The sequence below is a fragment of the Mytilus californianus genome, unplaced genomic scaffold, assembly GCF_021869535.1.
Source record: "Mytilus californianus isolate M0D057914Y unplaced genomic scaffold, xbMytCali1.0.p SCAF_4, whole genome shotgun sequence".
Lineage (NCBI taxonomy): Eukaryota > Metazoa > Mollusca > Bivalvia > Mytilida > Mytilidae > Mytilus > Mytilus californianus.
This window is the reverse complement of record NW_026262690.1, coordinates 63,592,565-63,605,586: the sequence shown is the minus strand read 5'-3', so window position 1 is coordinate 63,605,586 and position 13,022 is coordinate 63,592,565. Positions and strand designations below refer to the sequence as shown.

Below are 13,022 nucleotides of genomic sequence, written 5' to 3'. Positions count from 1 at the left end.
CCATCCATCCTTGTACATTTCCTAAGTAAGTCAATATATATGAAGAAGAAAAAACTCATCAAAGATTCCAGGTTGATTATTTTGTACGCCAATCGCGCGTTTCGTCTGCAAAACAGATCCAATAGTGTCGCTCGAAGCAGACTTAACTGTATGAATGGTATCCTTTATTTCAAGTTCATTTGGATAATTACAGTCAACATGATAGTCACCAAAGTTTTGACATATTCATTGAAAGGACATTATCCATATATACCGGGACGTGAGGTCAAAGACCAGCTTCTTTTCATTTTTCTTGAGAAGTGCTTGTACCAAGTCGGCAAGCTCTTATTAAAATGTTCTTCGTGGAAATCACGTTTGAGGATGTTCCTTGTTCGTCTTATTTCATTTTGGAAATACATGGAGGCAGTTTATTTAATACGCTCTTTTAAATTTTTTATTTTATAAAATCTCTTTTTACAATATGTCAACGGATCTGATAGATATCTTCATTTTCTGAGAAATCATCTGATTGTTATCAAACCCCCAAATATCTACTCTTGTAATTTTAGTTCTAAAATATATTGGCTATTGCGCTTTATTGTGGCCACGTCTGGTTCGTCTTTTGGTAATAATCTATCTTTATATAATGGACACAGTAGACCAAGGTTGTCAATTGCTGAAACAGATCCTTGAATAATGTAAACTATGATAAAAAGAAACTGGTGTTATTATACTTATGAGTATTTGAGCAGATACAACCCCAAAATACTTCGTTTTGTGTCAATCACATTACATAATCTGCTTGATGACGGAATAGGGTATTAATAATTCACTTTGAAACTCAATATATACTCCCAAAACACTTTCCGAAGAGGAAATTCTGAACAATCATAGTCTGTTTACGTGCCTTTTGAATTTCAACCAAAGATGAAGAATTGGATTTAATTCCTTCGCTAACCTGTATATCAACATTACAAAATTGCTATACTGCTGGGTCTACCAAGTTATCATTGAAACCTGTTTTAAACTATTGACTTCAATTAAACAGCACTCAAAGCAGGGCTTCAGAGTTGCGCGAGTCGGATGTAGATAATAAATCATTTTAAAAACGTTCTGAATAAAAAAAACCAATAAATTCTCTGAAACTGACATCATCAAGTTGCTTGATTTTTTTAACGACAGCATATCTGTTACGTTTGGAGGTCGCGTTTTTCAACTAACAACTCTGCTCATCTTCTTGCCAATGTGTATCTTTATTCAAGCAGGAGTTTTCATGAAGAATGAAAAGAAGGTAGCTTTATCTTTTAGTTTCACGTTTTTCACGTTCCGCCATCTGTGTCCAAATGACCACGGCTATTTGTCAATTGTCGTTACGTAATCACAACCCTGTTCTCTTTTCCTCGATTTGGACATACCCGAATGAGACTTGTCATTGAATGTGTACTTAACATGAGCAACGCGACGGATGCCACATGTGGAACAGGATGTGTTAACCCCTTCGGTGCACCTGATATCACCCCTGGTTTTGAAGGGGTGAGTGTTGCTCAGTCTTTAGTTTTCTATGTAAAGTTTTGTGGACTGATTGTCTTTTCGTCGTTTATCGTTTTTATTGCAATGTCGTTGTCAATTTTTCTCCGACTTATGGTCGAGTTTTAAATGTCCCTCTTGGTATACCTTCTCTCTTTTAATGTATTTAAACTACTTGTATTTTGGGGGTAGACGATTGGTGGCATAAACTATCTTAAATAACATTAACGGGTATGAAAACAGTCATAAAATTATTTTCATAATATTTGTTGCGATATTTTAGGATGTGATCTCAGATTCAACTATACATTTGGCTCTTTGATGTGTATCAGAAGTATAGATCTTAAATAACCAAAAATTAAAACAAAATTATGTTTTCTTCTTTATTAGAAAAAAATGCAACAATTAAAACACGAGAAATAAATCTGCTAGGAGATAGATACATGAAATGAAAACAAGGAATACGTCTGCGATAAGGTAGTACATATGAAGAAATTGTTGAACCATTACACTCTCCATGGCCTCAAGTCTAAGAGTCTCATCTCTGAACATCTAACCATACAGTTGTCTTCTTTATCTCTACAATGACAAATTACATGTCTCGTTATAATTTTATGTATTGCAATGATGCATGCCCCCGCAGTAGCGGAGGGGCATTAAGTTTTACCCTTGTCCGTCTGTACGTACGTCCGTCCGTCCGTACGTCCCAAAGTTGGTTTTCGTTCTCTAACTTTAGTTTGCCCCAACCAAATGTTATGAAACTTATACACAATGCTTATTACCACAAAATACAGGTCAAGTTTGAATTTTAGTGGTGTCACTTTAACCGTTCTAGAGTTATGCCCCTTTACAAATGGAAAAATTGCTGAATTTTTCGTTTCCGTTCTCTAACTTTAGTTTGCATCAACCAAATGCTATGAAACTTATACACAATGCTTATTACCACAAAATACAGATCAAGTCTGAATTATGGTGGTGTCACTTTAACCGTTCTAGAGTTATGCCCCTTTACAAATCCAAAAATTGCTGAATTTTTCGTTTCCGTTCTCTAACTTTAGTTTGCCTCAACCAAATGCGATGAAACTTATACAAAATGCCTATTACCACAAATTACAGATCAAGTTTGAATAATGGTGGTGTCACTTTAACCGTTCTAGAGTTATGCCCCTTTACAAATGGAAAAATTGCTGAATTTTTTGTTTCCGTTATCTAACTTTAGTTTGCCTCAACCAAATGCTATGAAACTTATACACAATGCTTATTACCACAAAACACAGATCAAGTATGAATTTTGGTGGTGTCACTTTAACCGTTCTAGAGTTTTGCCCCTTTACAAACGGAAAAATTTCAGAATTTTTTGTTTCCGTTCTCTAACTTAAGTTTGCCTCAACCAAATTTTATGAAACTTATACACAATACTTATTACCAGAAAACTCAGATCAAGTTCAAATTTGGGTAGCGTCATTTTTATCGTTCTTCAGTTATGTTCGTTTATAATTTTATATGATATGCAAGCAGGGGCATCATCTTTGTCCACATTTATTATATTTCATCATAAAATTCTTGAAAACAGATTTTCTCAGAAGGAAAGTGAAAAAAATGGTTGTTTCCATTGGTTTTAGATTTTAAATACATTATTGATATTTTTATGTAGAACTAAGCACATATATATCTTTATCAAGTTATGTTTTTCAAGACATTTTTTTTACTTTTTATATTGCAACAAAAAAAATAGACCAAACTGATTCATCTGTATACAACACTTCCTCTCAAAATCTAAATGAGTCTAGACATAATTCTCTATCACTTCCTATACAAATCATGTTATAGCTTCAAAATTCATACGTCATGGTTGTGACACCTGTGTACGTGTTTATTTTTTATCAGCTCACCTGACACAAAGTGCCTTTGTGAACTAATATTACTTGTGTTTGTAATCAGTTACCACATTTTATCACCAATCCGGCTTTGTATGAATATTTTGCTGACAATGCATTATACTGTAAGGCATTTGTTTATAGAAGAGTAGTGATAACGTAACAAATATTCCAAATGGGACCGAAATCCGCCACATCCGACACTAACAAGTACACGCCAACATAACGATGAGTACAGCTTCCATAGACTTTATATACTTACGATGATCCTGGACATCTCCCTGCTCTTTCTATTTTGAATGGATCAGGCTGGATAGTATCCAAACCAAAATGTTCACACAACAGACTGGAAAGTCTCACTCTCTTTATGGCGTTAAGCTTTTCTGCAATGCAAAATGGTTCTGTTATGTAACTTCAAAATATAATTCTTCATAGTTTCGTCTTATATAAAACCAGATAACTGATATGCAATACACAAAAGGGAAAAGGAGAAACTACTGTAACAGACCACATTATACAACTGAATGAAATGTTATGGTTTTTAGCTTAATGAAAAACAAACAACATATACCTTCAGAAAACCCTTGCAGTCCTTGGTTTTCATACCAAAAAGAATCACCTTTCTTTAAAACATCAAACTGTTTGGCAATCAAGCAGGCGAAAGTTGGACCAACGTCAGCACCCGATGCAAGTATTTCTGTGATAGCACCAACGAACAGGTCTATATCATCAATCGATCTAAAAATAGAAAATAAATATTAAGTATATATTAACTAAAATATACCTGACTAAAGTCAGGCCAGTGTTTACAGAAAAACTCCATCGGAAAGTTATTTGTTTTTGTATATTGTTCAGAACTCACAAGTTGAACAGAAACTGCAAACACAATGGCAAAAAAATCCCGGAAAAAACTATCAAAATACCACAAGCACTACATAGAAATTAAAGACTGAGCAACACGAACTCCAACAAAATTAGGGGGTGGGGGGTAGCTCAGGTGACACCGTTATGCTGTTCATGTTAGATAACATTCATTATAAGTGTCATAAACAAAGAAACGAGAACGGGATTGTCGTTACGACAGCTTAAACAACTAACTCGTGATGGCGTTCGTAAAACTTTCGAAGGGATGACTTCAGCGTTACAACTTGAAACCCTTGATCAATATAGCTTTCCTTGTAAACAGGGACACTATATCAAGGAAACCATATTGGGAACCGCAAGCTTTCGGAACGTCGTATAACTGGGAGATATAGAGATTTCATATGCAGGCACTGCTGGAATGTTCAACATAGAAACGTAAAAAAAAGTGTTGTTCTCAACCAACTCTCATTGTCAATTTCTAGATGTAAATCAAGATATGTCGAAGACTTAACTGTATCTGTGGTATTTTCCGTAGTTGAACAACAAACAGTTAAAAACAGCGTCAATCTTTGATGCCAGAGCATTAAGTCCTCTTATTTATAACAGTGTTTACATACGACAAGTTTTTATACAATGATTATGTGTATGTTAAATGAAGAAACTTACGATTATATTCAAATGATTATTTAACTTACTCATATGTTTGTTCCAAAAGTCTTGCATTTTCTTTGGAATGGTCACGCAACCCATCACGGCCGTTTCGTCCGGTTTTGAAATTTTTAGCCCGTGGTAAGCCACAAAACGATCTAAACTCGTTGTAAGAAGGTAGTCCGTGGTCTCGTCCACGTTGCACATTCCTTGCAGGCAAATCTGATGTTCCAAATAAAAAGTTACGAATTCCATCTTCAAACATTCTAAAATATAACCAGAAACAAGGAATAAATAAACTTACATTTAAGGTTTGGTACCATTAAAACGTTTTACTTAAACCCGCTGCAATTGTATGCACCTGTCCTAAGTCAGGAATCTGATGTTCAGTAGTTGTCGTTTGTTGGTGTGATTTATAAGTGTCTCTCGTTTCTCGTTTTTTATATAGATTAGACCGTTGGTTTTCCCGTTTGAATGGTTTTACACTAGTAATTTTTGGGACCCTTTATAGCTTGCTGTTCGGTGTGAGCCAAGGCTCCGTGTTGAAGACCATACTTTGACCTATAATGGTTTACTTTTATAAATTTTGACTTGGATGGAGAGTTGTCTCACTGGCACTCATACCACATCTTCTTATATCTATTTACATCAATGCTTGAAAATGGTTCCAAATTCAAGGAAAAAAAACTTTCATAGACAGATTTAATATTCAAAATTTAAAAGGCGGTACAAAAGCATTTTCTAATTGATATTTCAAGAGTAACAGTTACTGAAGAAATTTGCATCTTATCGACGTGATATATTAATTATCATTGTTAACAGTATAAGTGAAATGTATGATGAGCGAATAATGTCAATACATGAACTGTGTATGATTCATGACTAATATTATAATGTATATATAATCAAGATATTTGAAATGATAACTTTATAGAGGAGGTATGTTGTCAACAATTGTATTGTTATAAATATTAACATTTTTTTTCCAATGCTACATGTTTGTATTGTTTTCTGTCTATCGTTTTGTTATTTATATGTTTGTCTTTAGTAACAATCTTATTGTTTTGATTTTAAACTAATAAAATTCTTATTCTTATTCTTATTAACATTTTCCCGATGTGTACTTATATCAACGCATACATTACCTATCAGATGTCATGCATGGTTTGTAAGTAGTCCATCTTACAAGATCCTCCAATCGTCCACCATTTTCTTGAACAACCAAGTGTGGATTTAACTGTTGACTCTCGAGACTAAAACTCTCTTCATTTCTGTAGGTTTTGTCGAGGTATGCTTGTGTTGGCATAATCAAAGAATGAGCATATCTCAGTGCAGCAGCAGCAAACGAGTTTCGTATAGAAGGATCTAAATTTGGATCATATGAACTGACGTGGCCTCTCTCGGAAGATTTCAGATTGTATTGGTTCATGTGCTGGTCGCCGACGACTATCGGGAGCCATTCATTGTACGTAATATGCTGAATAATAGCACCCATAATCTTTCTAGTCTCGTCAAAAACCTTGTCGTTCGACCATTGTCTATTTAGATTTTTTATTCCCTCTGCTATTCTGTTATGCTCTCTAACCAATAGAGTATGAACAGCACCCAGCGTTGGAATAACGTTAACTCTTGTATCTCCTATTGTACAAAAAAAATACAAATAGAACTTTTGAGATTTTATTTGAAAATTCATTCATAAAAAGTATGACTCCGTTTACATGCTGTATCAATATTGATATAAGAATAAGTCAAGAAGATGTGGCATGATTGCAAATGCCGTAGATGTTAGCAACTGTAGGTCACTATACGGCCTTCACTAATGAGCAAAACTCATACCGCATAGCAAGCTATACAAACCCCAACATGACAAAATGCAAAACAAATCAAACGAGAAAGCAAACAGCCTGATGTATATGCAAAATAAATAAAAAATATCAGTTTCTACAGTTACTTTTTATTTCGTTTGACTCCGGAATGGAACTAAATACTGACGTGAAGATTTCAAAATTTGTTATTTTCTAAATTTGTTAATGAAATCCTATGTGCTGTTGTTGTAATCTAGCATAAGAACAATAAACAAACCAGCGTGCTGGCAATAATCATTCTCTTGATCATCTGTTATCAGACAAAAACTGGGTCCAGTGGGTAGTAAGTTTCCGGGTTCCTTTGTTTTCAGCAAATCTATAAATAAAATAACTTGAATGTTTAAAAAGAAGCAAAACAAATAAATCGCTCTTAATAGGTCAGTTGCTTTTACCATCCTTATGCAGGAACACATGGGTCAATATTTCGTGGAGATAAAACTAAGGAGTAAGATGCAGGAGTGCAATTTAACAAAGTTTAAATGCGTTTATAGAAGTTTGAAGTTATGTAAATTGAAATTTGTATTTAAAAAATTTTCGCACAAAAATTGAAAACAACGAACATGTATTGGTTTGATCCTTGAGAAGTGAAAGTTCGTCGTCAGATGACCCATACAACATGCCACCATCTATAAAGGCTGTAAGCTCATTAATTTGTTCTCTTCGATCTGTAAAAAAAATAAGATCAGACTTTCAAAGTTTGTGTAAGATATTTACGTTATAACATTGTTTGATTGTATTGTCAATATTCCTTTTGTTCATAGACCAATTGTTTTATTCATACAAACATTGCGTTTAAAAATATTACTGAAATTTGAATATCTGATGACAAATTGGACAGATATAAGAAGATGTGGTATGAGTGCCAATAAGATAACTCTCCATCCAAGTCACAATTTGTAAAAGTAAACTATTATAGTCAAAGTACGGCCTTTAACACGGAGCCAGAACTAAATTGTTTTTTTTTTGGTAGACCGAAATTGCTATGAGATCTGACAGTCTTGATCCCATGGACCTAACATGTTTCTCCAAAATATGCCGTCAGACGTCAGCGCGATCCTGTGCTATTCTTTATGCTACTCGTTCTTACAAGATGAGCTAATTTCTTTTGGTGTATTCGATTGACACAAGAAATCGACCTGTCAATCAGCTACGTTCAGTCAGATGCAAAAGAAGTAAGAGCAATATTTTTAATATTTGGCCCAAAATTTAGTGATTCAAAATCGTGACTAAACATAATCTTATATTTGCTGTAACGTGATTAAGGACAAAAGCCATTCAGAAAGTAAAAACAAATTTCTGGTTCGACGAGTTACCATGGCAACAAACCATGATGACGAAATTAGTATATTTTGTAAAATTTCTTTGTTTTCCTTGTTTTGTATCATTGTATCATGTATGTATATTTGTGATTGGAAACATGTGGGTACACCAAAATGACACATGCATGCATATTTTGTGTGACTATGTATTAATAGCTATAGGAAAGCTTCTTTGAAGTTTTGTTGTTGTTATTTTTCTGTGGACGATGTTTCCTCAGAGAAAATATTGATGTAATAAGAAATTAGCTGTCAAATTGACAAAATAAAAACGGTCTGTATTTTGAAGGCGCTTTCATGCAGGTTTGTTTGACCTGAAACGTTCTGTGCCAAGTTTACAATATATCAAGGACCAGCTTTTCAATGCTAACAGTAAGTTTCATCATTTAATCTTCCAATAAATGTTGTGACCTTATATTGTAATGGTTTCGTGTGAAATTATCTCACTATATACTAACCATTTAAACACCCTTTTGTTGTCGAAGATGTTGCTGCTGCAGATCGAACAAAATTAAGACAATTTGAGAAACGTTCGTCGCCTTCAGGTACTTCAATTGGGAAGCAGATTGGACTGTAAAGCAGATAAATAGATACAATAGCAATACACAAATGAATTTTTCAGAGATCAACACGATTGTTTTATCTTGATGCATGTATTTGTTTTGCATATAACTGATTTGTAAATAGTAAGATGGGTGATCTCCAGAAAAGTGAGTGTTGCAGTGTTTGACTATTGGACAGTACAGTTTTCTGCTCTTCTCTTGTTTGCATTTGATTGCTAATAACTTCATATCTGGAAATAGCGAGACTTACTTGAAAAAAAACATATACAAAGTCTTAGTTGAAGTTTTATCGACCGGTATTCGTCAGGTTATAAGATCTAACAATACAGATCCTGTCAATTATTGTATTTATTATTTATTATTAATCATTTAATTCATTACTGAACCCTGTCTTTTTTATTGTGTGTGTTGCTGGATTGCTGTCTCGTTGATGTGTACATCAATTGTAATCATGTTGTTAGTTAAGTATCGTTTCGCTGCTAGGGACTCCACTGTTCCTTTCTCATCCTTTTGGTGGCCAAATATCACGTGCAGAAATGAGATCTTTTTAAGAATCAAACAGCGGAAATTGTGCAAGACCTGGAAATCTAAAACACCTTTAGTTATAAGATTTCCAATCCCTTACGAGGCTGGTCCTAGTCAGCAATGATAGGAAATCTAACAAGAGGACAAATCTCTTGACTGGAAATCCTGTCCTTTTGCGTCTGGCGATTTCCTGGTCTTGCCGTCTGAATGTCTCCTTATTCATACTTCATTAAGTTTGAAACTAATTGTCCTGTGAAATTCATAAATATGAGAGTGTCGACAGCACTGTGGTCGACAGCTTCAACATGAATTATCTAACTTACTTGTCTGCATTTGTTGTGTTACAGCAGTCAATACTTCCTGAAAGCAGAAAACAGATTTTAAGATCTTTTCCATAAATGACATGTTTATGCGTTTGTTTGTGTGTGTATATATCTAATTGTTGTACAAATGATCATTTATTATTTTGTTAGGATAGGATTGTTTTATGCAATAGTTACAGTAAAATTCAAAATATGTTGCATTAAGTTGTTTGAATATTGAGTAAAATCGTACCTGCTGTTGGGGTTTTTGTAACATCGTGGTCTATTAGTTGTCCCCATGCCATTGTAAGTCCAGAATATTTCCTATCATGAACAGTTTCTGTTGCTTTGAAGATATCGTTACTTATTTTCCTTGCTGAAGGAAGGTTTTCCGAATTTCTTGGCTTGTCACCGGATGCTGTAAACAATAGAAATAATGATAAAGTAATTAAGAAATAAAACGGAATTTGCACCAATAATGCTTCTATTTATTTTTCGAGAAAAAATCGACCGATCGATTTTATTTGAAAACGGATAGAAGCTGGATGTGCATGAGACGGATAGAAGCTGGATGTGCATGAGACGGATAGAAGCTGGATGTGCATGAGACAACTAACTCATTAGCTGCTAAGAATTAACCATACATAACAAAGGATCAAAGCTTTTAGTGAAGGTCTTCAACGATTGGCTGTAGAACTTACAGCAAGATATCCAGACAGTCTCTATACTGGTGATTTAATCGGTAATTACATTTTGATTGAAGCCAAATCGCTCACTCTGCTTCGTTAACCTAGGTGTGGCACTTTTGGAGATAGGGACGGCCGTGAAAGATATGGTATGATTAAAAGATTGTTGTTTGCCTAGCGTCCAGTGGCAAATGTTATATGCATATTCCGGACGAGAATAAGTTGATTTCAACAAATTGACTGAAACAATGATTTCCTTACTAAGGTAGCCTCTGGAAAATTGGTCGACCGGAATGAAAAGAGGAAACATTTAATTTTGACTGCAACTTGAAAATAAGAGTATTTTGAAAGGGGCATAAATTTTGCATTGCAACCGTCCCCCTCACCCTCGAAGTTGTTGCAAAGGTGTTATTAAGTAATAATTAAGACCCTGACACGAGTCGTCCGATTATACATCAACATTCTGACCAGCAGAGGCAGTATATTTATACATCCCGCACAGCCAAACGGACATCTCTATTTGGATGGATATACTGCCGGGTGGGAGAAGTCCAGTGATGACCATATGTATATACCACAAGAATCGTTGGGGCTTTTGGTTTTGATAAGATTAGAAATAACTATTGATATTCACTGTAAAAATCAATGACTTTTTAATTATGACTTGCCGTAAACCGGTGGAAGGAATCGCCTTTGAGCAGTAAACGACTGGCCCCAGTCTGGGTTCTTCATATTGTTACAGGACCCATCCATTGTTCTGTATTCTGACGGTGTGCAACTAACCGTTGATGAGGGACATACAAGTTCTCTGAAGGCATTGTTAATTACTTCATCTGCCATCAGCTCCTCTGCTGTCTTTCCCGTTCTGGTCAAAAACGTACATATTTCAATATAGTTTCAATATGTCATAGATTTATAAAAATTCTATAATTTGATATAATGACTTTGGTGAATATTTATGAAATCGTTGTACACGAAATTTTTAACATATATTTCTTATTTTTTGCCCGGAAGCATGGTAATGATATAGCCAACATAAACTGACCAACGGTAAAATAGCAATTAGTCATTAATCTATTTATTTATTTATCTCTCTATTTCTTAATATTTCGCAAATAAGATACACTAATAAAGGTTTCTTACTTTTCCATTAAATGTCTTGAAGCTTCAGTTTTGATTATGGCATCTGACTCCATCTGGTGTGAACGACCAGATTTTAGTGGAGCTATTTGGTGCTGCAGGTTGGCATCTGAAATAAGACGTATAACATAAAACAGTTTCTCTAGATCTGTTTCGACTTGTGAATACTTTCTCCGGGTGATGGATTTTTAACATGTGATTCGGTTGTTCTCGGTTATGCATTTGTCATAAAAATCTAATTGGACATCTCTTTAGCTTTTCACTGATTTTGCTATTATGACATCACTGCCAAACAGTGTGCAGTGCTGATCTCTTATAAAATATATTGTTGAAGGCCGTACGGTTGCCTATAATTGCTTGCATCCACCTCATTTGAACTTTGGCGGATAGTTGTCTCATTGGCAATCATACTACATCTCCTTTTTTTATAGTGCGGTAAAAATTCTTTGACTTATTTTCCATAGAGTTCCATTTCCGTCGGAATTAACATAGTGTGAAGAAGGAATAAACTAGTAGTGCATTTCATTTACTGGAAAATGAACTTCGTTTACACTTTACCTTTAAAAATTCTGAAAGATCTCATTAATAAAATGAAAAAAAAATATTAACTGAACGGTTTGATCATATTAATTTTTAGTTAAACTAATTGTCAAAAACTTTAATTTACAAATTGAGATAAAGTAATAAAAATCAGCATCCTGAAAAAATGAATAATTATAATAACAATATTTATAAAAATACAATTAATCATCATAATTATTATCCAATTTATACCTTTGGTTGTTAATGGATTCAGTTTCCGAAATTCTGAAAGTTTCCTTCTGCCAAAAAATACTGATTCTAATACATCTTCTAGCTTTGTCAATGAAGATTTTTTCAGTTCGGCATTCACAGTCTGGAGAAGCAAGGCAAACACTAATATGAAGCCGAATCCAACATCCATTACACAATATTTGATCAAAACAGATCGTTAGATGATCTGAATTCTCGATATAAATAAAAACGAAATGGACAATGTTTTTAGTTATTTTTACATATATATTTTGATTTATTTATACATGTATTGTATGATATATATATATTTCGCCCACTCAATTATTACGTAAAATTTAATTTTGTAAAGAGTTAAGTCAGATTGTTTAAAGCCCCTGGTTATATACAAGTTAAGCCCAAATTATCATCTTAATTTTTAGGGGTAGTAATTATTTTGCCGCCAACTGACTGTTCTATATTTTAACACTTCAGTAACAAAAGTTTGCTAAATTCGGGGAATGATAATAAACGTTTAGTGTTTACAATACTTTTAATTTTACGAAATACTAAAAAAAAATCTCCCATGGATAGATAACCTTAGCTGTATTTGCAAAACCTTTCGGAATTTTGGGTCTTCCATGCTCTTCAAATTCGTACGTTATTTGGCCTTTTTTTATTCGAGCCTCACTGATGAATCTTTTGTAGATGAAACGCGCGTCTGGCGTACACAATGTTAAGCCTGGTATCTATTTAAACATGTCTTGTTCAATAATAGGGATATAATCTCAATTTATTGTTATTAACTTACCACCCAGTAAGAAATAGTTCGTGCCAATTCGCGACGAGAACAAATATACAGTAAATGCAAAAGGAAGGTTCCGAAAGATGGTCGACTCTGGGGAAGAGCGAGATTTCGACTGCCACTAGAAAATGAGGATATGTTTGATAGGGCCAGAAATTTAGTCTTGCAGACAGGC

General features: G+C 34.2%; 1 protein-coding gene across 1 annotated transcript; it reads right to left on the bottom strand.

Moving 5' to 3' along the window:
• Nucleotides 1-1,875: 1,875 nt before the first annotated feature.
• On the bottom strand, nucleotides 1,876-12,300 carry LOC127698604 (peroxidase-like protein 3). Its single transcript, XM_052202145.1, has 13 exons — nucleotides 12,067-12,300; nucleotides 11,296-11,401; nucleotides 10,936-11,017; nucleotides 9,720-9,884; nucleotides 9,488-9,524; nucleotides 8,535-8,647; nucleotides 7,321-7,425; nucleotides 6,978-7,076; nucleotides 6,041-6,533; nucleotides 4,943-5,161; nucleotides 3,955-4,121; nucleotides 3,646-3,766; nucleotides 1,876-2,085 (listed from the first exon to the last, which is right to left on the bottom strand). Exons 3-13 carry the CDS (start codon nucleotides 10,949-10,951, stop codon nucleotides 2,013-2,015), a joined length of 1,608 nt encoding a protein of 535 aa, XP_052058105.1. The 5' UTR covers nucleotides 10,952-11,017; nucleotides 11,296-11,401; nucleotides 12,067-12,300; the 3' UTR covers nucleotides 1,876-2,012.
• Nucleotides 12,301-13,022: the final 722 nt, after the last annotated feature.

Excerpts from the sequence above, each read along its gene's own strand:
- LOC127698604 (XM_052202145.1), bottom strand. Across the intron at positions 5,162-6,040 it reads CCATGCATGACATCTGATAG|AATGTTTGAAGATGGAATTC; the intron begins GTAATGTATGCG and ends GTTATATTTTAG. Across the intron at positions 3,767-3,954 it reads ACTGCAAGGGTTTTCTGAAG|AAAAGCTTAACGCCATAAAG; the intron begins GTATATGTTGTT and ends TTTGCATTGCAG.